Source organism: Microplitis mediator, chromosome 2 (assembly GCF_029852145.1).
Source record: "Microplitis mediator isolate UGA2020A chromosome 2, iyMicMedi2.1, whole genome shotgun sequence".
Classification (NCBI taxonomy): Eukaryota; Metazoa; Arthropoda; class Insecta; order Hymenoptera; family Braconidae; genus Microplitis; species Microplitis mediator.
The window spans coordinates 2,686,359-2,694,930 of record NC_079970.1 but is presented as its reverse complement, the minus strand read 5'-3'; the positions used below and the strand labels follow the sequence as shown (position 1 = coordinate 2,694,930).

General features: G+C 27.7%; 1 protein-coding gene across 3 annotated transcripts; it reads left to right on the top strand.

The window, feature by feature from the left end:
• Positions 1-553: 553 nt before the first annotated feature.
• Positions 554-7,241, top strand: LOC130662897 (Y-box factor homolog). Of its 3 annotated transcripts, XM_057461855.1 has the most exons (8): positions 554-728; positions 2,841-2,904; positions 4,022-4,055; positions 4,142-4,397; positions 4,521-4,846; positions 5,046-5,249; positions 5,759-5,845; positions 6,122-7,241. In XM_057461855.1, the coding sequence occupies exons 1-8, from the start codon at positions 668-670 to the stop codon at positions 6,164-6,166; spliced, it is 1,077 nt and encodes a 358-aa protein (XP_057317838.1). In that variant the 5' UTR covers positions 554-667; the 3' UTR covers positions 6,167-7,241. The 3 variants fall into 3 exon arrangements, with proteins under 3 accessions (XP_057317838.1, XP_057317839.1, XP_057317840.1); XM_057461856.1 differs by lacking the exon at positions 5,046-5,249 and having other exon boundaries at positions 556-728; XM_057461857.1 differs by lacking the exons at positions 5,046-5,249; positions 5,759-5,845 and having other exon boundaries at positions 558-728.
• The last annotated feature ends 1,331 nt before the right edge of the window (positions 7,242-8,572 follow it).

The following is an 8,572-nucleotide window of genomic DNA, read 5'->3' as shown; positions in this document are numbered from 1 at the left end:
ATTTACTCTATTTATTTATAATTTTAAATTTGTCTTCTGTCTGCTACATTCACACTCATCAAAACACGATTTCAAAATGTACAGATTTTTAAAATTATTCAGTGCGCATTTGAAAATTTTCATACTAAAATTTAATTTAAAAATTTTCCAGCCCTCCTTCAGTCATAATTTAATTTTTAAAAAAATTTGAATTCCCGCCATAAGTACGATTATAACGCCAGCGTTTCCCGCTCGGTAGCTTGTAGCAACAGATCACAATATAAAAAAACTCGCATTCACACAAAGCATTATGGAATAAATGTATGTATATATATATGTATGTAAGACAATGTAATTGTGTATTATAACGTAATACGTGTACTGGATTAATGACTTACACAACGAAAAGCTCGGGATCTAATTCGCCAGCATACTTGCATGACTCAAAATAATATTATAAAAGTGTTGCTCTGATTGGCGATAAAATGTCGGCGCTTGATGAATTGGCCAATGAGAGTCCTCGTTTTAGAGGGGATATGCGTGTTGTCGGTCGCCAAGCGGCGCAGCCATGTTGGGAAAATAATAAACCAGAAGGGAACCAACAGTACAACTAGAAGGAAGCAGGACGGGAACATCTAGGTTCGGTAGCGGCGTGTATAACACCACCTTAACATCTAACATCACCACCATGGCTGACCCGGAAAAACAGCCCGAGCAACCCAAGGCCAATCAACAAAAAATGGTCATTGGTATGTTGATTTTTTAATAAATAATTATTCAAATAATCCATAAAAACTCTACTCCATTTACCCGCATCACCATTTTTAAATGTGCGTCTCACTTTTTTTTAAAATTATCAAGCATTTTTTGCCATCCATTGAACGTAATGGCGGTTGTATTGCGACCATGTGGCCGGCGTGATATTAATTCTCAATAATTTTATTTTCTCACTAATTTAAATCATTTTTTACAATCAAATAAATTACTCATTACTTATTTAACGTCACCCATAATTCATATTTCAATTTTTTACTCCAATTTGAATTTTTCGAGCCGTTTCTCGATACTGCGATTGGAGTCTTTGTTGTTTCTTAAATTATTAAAATTTAGTAAAACTTAAACTCGATGATAAATTTAATTATCATTTAGTAAAAGTGATAAACTATTTATTTTTAAAATATTTATATTTTATGTCAGATGTTTGTCTTTTTTATTAGGACTAAGGATAACGACTTATGAATTACGATAAAGACAGACAGTAAACCGGAAGATGCTAGGCGTGCTTGGAAAGTAAAATGCCGGCCATTCTCTATTTTATTCGGGACTTGATAAACTATTTATATATTTTTATTCATTTACTTTGTTATCTGTAAACTCTAACCTTGATTGTTACTCCAATTAACTCATATCTTGTCATTTCATAATTTTACTTTTTTTTTTAATTACTTTTTACTAAAAAAAATCATTTACGTTCATCAATTTTAAATATTTAAATTTTTAAAAAATAATCAGCTTGCAAAATTTTTCAAAATTTCAAATAATTAATATTGATATCAATTATTTTATTAATTATTTTGCTTCAGAAAAAAAAAAAAGGATTTATTCAATTACTTTTTTTTGTTATTTTAAATATTTAATTAGCATTCATTTGTTTAAATAAATGATCAAAACTTAAAGCGGTTACTTTTTGTTTATTTTAATCACGTGTTAGTTTTACTCAGGCAAATATTTTTTTTAAATATTTACTTCATCAAATATATACATATAATATATAAAATTTTATTTTAAATTTCAATACCAATAGACTCCAATTTTAAAAAAATCCGTATAATCCGATTACAGATAAAAATCTAAAATAATTTTATCTACTGGTATTTTTAACGAAATTCTTTGTTTGTATTATCGGTAATGCGGCAGGTATAATTATGTGTACAAAGCATTTGAATATTTAAAACTTAAAGTTAAACGAGCAGTTACTATGTGACTGCCCGAGTATTAATGAAAAATTTATGAAATGGTCCTGAAGATAGCAGGCAATTAGTAATTTTCGGATTTTTTTTTCACTAAATCAATTACAAAAAAACGAAAACTAAAAATATGCACATGTAGAAAATTTGAAAAACTACAGGTGCAATTTTTTCAAATATTTTTTTTTTATGGTTTATCGTCTTAAAAAAAATCTAAAAATTTTTAGACGTTTGTTAACTTCAGTATCATATTTATAAAATATCATTTGAATTTAACTGTTTATTAAAATTTATACTCTAAAATAAACTCCAAAATTTTTTGTTCATTTCTTTTGGGATTCTTTAAAAAAATCTAAACAGTGAAATTTTTTTTAATGAACCTGAAGATCCGAACGTTTTTCGCTCAATGAAAATGAAAAAAATTTATGTAATTTTACTGCTAGAAAGTGACGAGGGGTAATTGGGGCCGGTTGCAATTTACGGTTTACACACTAGCACTTTTACGAAACATTTCCAAAATCTAGACCCAGTAGATTCTTTACTTTTCATTTTGTTTATTAATTTTCACTCCCCGAAAACGTTCCAATCCTCATACATTTTTTTTATTAGTCTAAAATATTTTTTTTCACTGACACCAAATTAAATTTTTAAAATTTTTTAAATCGTATTTTTTTCCCGCGTCATTTAAATGCAATTCGAATAATTTAAATTAATTTATTTACCTCGAAACTTGGCAATGAAAAAGAGTCGAAACCATGAAAAGACACAAATTTAACTCAAGACTTTTTCAATGATAGCAAATTTAATAACATCAACTGATGCTATCATGTAGATATGGCTAGAAAAAAATTTTACTTATTCTTTTAATAATATAGATAATGTTATATTTTTCAGCTAACAAAGTGACCGGGACTGTGAAGTGGTTCAACGTAAAAAGTGGTTACGGGTTTATCAACAGGTTCGTGTTAATTTTTTTTCTTTATTATCTAACAGTCTATTGTTTCGTTTGTTTTATTATTTTGTCACCAATTAAAATTATTCGGAGCATCGAGATTAAATCGATAGTCACGTTCATTATTATTTATTACCGTTAGCCATCATCGTTGCTAATTGATCAATTTATTTTTTTATTTTTAATTAAAATTACTCATTTTTTTTTTACTCCAATAAATTTTTTATAAAAAATTATTTTTATCTACGAAACCTTAAAATTTATATAATCTATGAAGCCATGATAGTATATTTATATATCTTATTATTATTATTTATGGAAATAATAAATATAATAAGTGAATATTTTATTAAAATATCGAAAAATTTTACGTAAGTGCAATTAATTATTTAAAAAAATTTTTGATTTAAAATTAAATGAAAATAATGAAGGCTTTGAATTAGGATGTGGACGAGGGATGACAAATGGGGGAGGAAGTTTGTAGGGAATTGAGGGTGAATGTACGTCGGCGCGAATTTATCCCAAACGGCTGACTAATATATGTATATATATATATATATATTTTCTACCGAGGACGAACTCAAGTTCAATGATCTTTCGACTCTGTGCTTTGCTCTGCAGTTTCATCCTACGTAAACTATTGCTCTAGTATATCTATATATCTATTTTATTTTTCTATATCAATATATTAAGAAGTCATTGAGAGGTTCGTGTTGTCTATCAATAAAAAACCTACCGGCTATTAATTTATTATTTAATATTTTTTATTACCAAAGTTAATTTTAATATTTTTATTGAGCGAAATACTGGAGCCGATTTTTTGCCCGAGGGAAGATGAGCTGGTGGGTAAAAAAATGATTAGTGGCAAACTTTTTTTTTTAATTATTCAAGACTGCTTTAGGTTTGAGCCTGAGATTATAAGCAGAGCGACGGTTTCAATAGGAAACCTTCTAACATTTTTTTAAATTTAATGAGACAAAAAATAATAAAGTTTCTTTCAACTCAAAATTAATATTAGGGATTAATTATTTAATTTTTAATAAACCATTCATTTAAAAAATTTTTTTTCTATAAAAAAAAAATTCTTAAGATTTTTTTAACATGAAAATTTTTTTGCTTACAGAAATGACATCAAAGAAGATGTATTTGTTCATCAAGTAAGTAGTCGCATTAATTTATTTGAAAATTTTCGTTTTTAAAAATGTATGAGTAATAAATAAAATTCATTATTTTATTTTTACAGTCGGCTATTGTTAAAAACAATCCAAAGAAAGCCGTACGAAGTGTTGGGGATGGAGAAGTCGTTGAATTCGACGTAGTTATCGGCGAAAAAGGTCATGAAGCTGCAAACGTAACAGGACCTGACGGTGAACCAGTTAAAGGTTCACCCTATGCCGCAGACAAACGTCGTGGTTATCGTACGTGGTACCATCGACCACGTGGCGGTGGCGCAAGACCTCAACGTAGACCAAGAGAAGGTCAAGAAGGTTACGAGTCCGGTAAGAAAAAAAATTACTTCGTCTAAATTCCTATTCCTAAATTTTTTTTCTCAATTATATCAATGATATATACATATATTCTTGTGTATATATTTTTTTTCATTGTAAAATTTCTATAAACAGGTGACGGTAAACAAGCCGAGGACAGTAACGCCGGCGAAGGTAACCAGAGACGTTACAGACCACGTCGTAATTTTGACGGTTACTATCGCGGTGGACGTAGATCAGGTCCACCAAATCAACAGCACGGTGAGAATGGAGGTGAAGGAGGCGGAGCTGCTCGTTATGACAAAGGCGACCAAGGCGGCGACGGTGTCAATGAAGGAGGCGGCCCACCACGTAGTGGACGCGGACGCGGTTCAGCACCACGTCGATTCTACCGCCGTAATTTCCGCGGTGGTAGAGGAGGCGGTGGCCCACCAAGGCGACCAAGAAGCCAAGATAATCAAGTGAGTTTATTACTTGTCATCAATTGATATATTGCTTTAATTCTACTGCACTGCTTCACTATAACTTTATTTACTATCACTATCACTGCCACTATCACACTACTCAATTTGAATCACTAAAGTACTTAGTTTTAAATGTGACTTCAATTGACATCAAAAAATTATTATTATAAAATAAAATAACTAACGTCTATAACAGGTGAGTGATGAAGACCATAGTAATGGTGGCGGTAGAAACTCAGTTAGACTTTTGCATCCACATTTTAGACGACGCATAACACGTAATTCACGTTACGCAAATCGTCAGTATGGAAACAAAGAAAATATCCATCCATTTGTTGATCCTATTTCCTCAATCCATACCAATAAGATTCATCCTGAAGCCGGCGATAATGTTATCAAGGTTTCATATTTTTATATTTTACTCCATTACGGGCATTCTCAGACCGTGTCCCTCCCCCCACTTTTAAAAAATTTTCAATGACAACCTTCATAAAAATTCGCCAAGATATAGAATTTAAAAAAACTTACTGACAGTTGCCATCAATTAGGTGTTTAGGACAAAACTTAAAAATTCTAATTATGAAAAATTTTATTGAAATTTATTTTTCAAATTTCATTTAACTTCCAATTGATGTCAACTGTAAGAAATTTTTTAAAAATTCTATCAGCAAAATTGTCCTGTTTTCAATCAATGCTTTGATTTTTTTTTTTTAAATTAATTAAAAAAATTTGGATACGCCGAGAGTTGGGTCATTGAAATTTTCAAAAAAGTGAGGCACTGTCTGAGAACGACCTGAATTAATTACTTAAATTAAAAAAAAAAATTCATATCAATGCGTTAAAAAAAATCTGGTTTAATATTTCAAAGCTATGCACGTTCTTTTTTTCTTTCTTTAATAATTATTATAGACGGAGCAGAAAACTCAGGTATCAATGAAGCATAATGAGTCAGAAGTGTGTAAAAAACAGGATACACAAGCTGTACCTACTTCCCAGGTAATTTAAACATCATAATTTCCCTCGTCATCCCCATAAATTCCTCAAAACAAATCTACTTTATTTTACAACGACTTAATTTATTATTCAAATTATTTTCATCGCTTGCAATTCTTCTCTCTCTCTCTATTTATTTCAATTGTGTAATTAAAAATAATAAAATTATTATTTAATTATATTTACAGTGACTGTTATTTAAATAACAGGCTTCGTGTTTTTATTTATTTATTTAATTAATAATATTTATTAACATATATTTTATAATTATTGTTACAGGACAGCCAGGCTGTGCAGAACACCACCACCGAGAGCAACGCTTAATTAATTGATAATTAAAAAAAAAAGAATAATAATAATAAATATAAATAATTAAAGCGCTACTACCACCATTCAACACTCCTTTTAAAGTTTGTAACACCAATATCCCATTTAAAAAAACACTACAGATGAATTTAAACAGCAGCGGTAATTAATATCAGCAACATTTTAAATAAATACATCAACAACAACAATAACAACAACAACAACAACAACATTTACAACAACAACCAACATTTAAAAATATATATAACAATTAATTAAAAAAAAAAATTTGAAAAATATCAAGACAAGAAAATTTATTTAACACTTCCCAGTAAAAATAACAATCAAGAAAAAAAAATTGATGGATAATAATTAAGATATTTAACGTCTGACATAAAATAATAATAATAATTATTATTATTATTAATATTATTATTTAAAAAAAAATTGCTGGGCAAATTTAATTAATTGGACGCTTGCTATTAATTAATATTGAGTTAAATATCAATTGAATTTATTTGCTGTGTGAAAAAAATTCAAGGGTTTTGGGAAATAATTATTTGATTTAAACGGGTGTACTTTAAATATTTTGTTATCGTTACATTTAAATGCATTTGATTTTTTTTTTTTTTATCGTACTGAGAGTACGCTGATGTTTAAAAAAACTTTGTCAGTAAAGATAAATTATGATTATATTATTAATTATGATAATAATATTAATGATGATAATAATTGAATTGTCTATTCGTATTTTGTACGATAATTTTTTTTTTCTTTTTTTCATCAAAACGATCCCCAATAATTATAATCATTGACATTTAAATTGATGCTATTGTTTGGTAAAGAATAATAATAAAATTGATTTTTTTTCTTTAATTGATACTGTGACAAATCATTGTAGACTATTTACGTATTCTTTATTTGACAGATGAGTTAATTAATTGTTAAATTGTATGTTAAGTATTTCGTAGAGATACTGAAGAAAAAAAACAATAATAATAACAACAATAAAATTATACAGCTTTGCATGAACATCTTTAATTAGGTTGTAGTATTATCACTAAATAAATATCCATTTTTCTTTTTACATTTATTATTTTTGTTTTTATTTATTTTTATCATTATCATCATCATTAAATTTTTTTAATTATACTGAAGGTAACAGACATTTTTTTTTTTATAAAAAACTTGTAAAACTTTTTTTTTAAATTCTTTGAATGGAAGTAAAAAATTTTTTTTTTTATTCTCTGAGTGGAATTTGAAAAAAAGTTTTTTATTAATGGAGTCATTCATTTAAATAAAAAAAAAAATTATCTGTTACCTTCAGTCATTTCAACGTCAGCTTTAGGGATGTAAAAATTATTCGTATTAAATTTTTAAATTATTCAAAAAATTCAAATTAGAAAATGATTGAAAAAAAATTCATAATTTATTGGATGTGAGTTTAAATTTAAAATTCAAAATTTTAAATTTGAAAAATTGAGTAATTAAAAAATTTACGAATAATTAGAATTTCGTATCGAATAAAGATATATAATTTTTTTTGAAAAAACACTTCGCACATCCCTAGTCTGTTTAAATAAAATTACATACACAATAATTTTCTGTCAGAAAAAAAATATATATGTAGAGTTAATATCATTTGTATGGTGGCAGTTACGTTGATAAATTATTACCATTATTATTATTGTAATTGGGAAATTCCAGTACGCATAATATATTATTTGTGTCCTTGTAATTATTTAAAATCGCGAGTCTATTTAATACCAACTCAATGCATAATATCTAGATGCATTTAATTAAGAGCTAAGTTGTAACGCGCGGTTGCGTTACTAAATCGATTGTTTAATTAATAACTAATAATAATAATAATAAGTAAATTATTATTATTATTCTGTAATATTCAGTTAACTTATGTGTAAATCGATTGATTAAATTTTTTTTTTATCAAGTACCGATTGTGTACTCGTACAGTTGATTTTAAAATTAACGAAACCGCGCGTTAAAATGCACCGTAGAAAAAAATCTAAATGAAAATATTAATAAAAAAAAAACTTATGTAAGCTTGCAGGGTGCAAGGACTAATAAAAATAAAATAATGAAGTTTATGTAAACAATAATCGTGTTAAATCAATGAGTATTGAAAATAAATAAAAAAAAAAATCATGTAATACCGGCTGCTAAAAGTACAATGCATGTGTTGACTGAAATAGATGGTATTGATAATTGATGATTGATTATTAATGATCGAAAGTAGGGAAAACACGAGGATTTAAATGAATAATTTATTGAGAAATAATAAATGAGCCATTAATTAGCCCGATCGAATCCCCAGGGTTACAAGCGGCTCTACTCCGAAAATTCTGAGTTATATTTTTAAATAAAAATGGACGATTTTAAATATGTCGATGCCCGAGGTGTGAT

Coding starts and splice junctions, on each gene's coding strand:
- LOC130662897 (XM_057461855.1), top strand. CDS start 668: ATGGCTGACCCGGAAAAACAGCCCGAGCAACCCAAGGCCAATCAACAA. Junction 2,905..4,021: donor GGTTACGGGTTTATCAACAG/GTTCGTGTTAAT, acceptor TTTTGCTTACAG/AAATGACATCAAAGAAGATG. Junction 5,846..6,121: donor AAGCTGTACCTACTTCCCAG/GTAATTTAAACA, acceptor TTATTGTTACAG/GACAGCCAGGCTGTGCAGAA.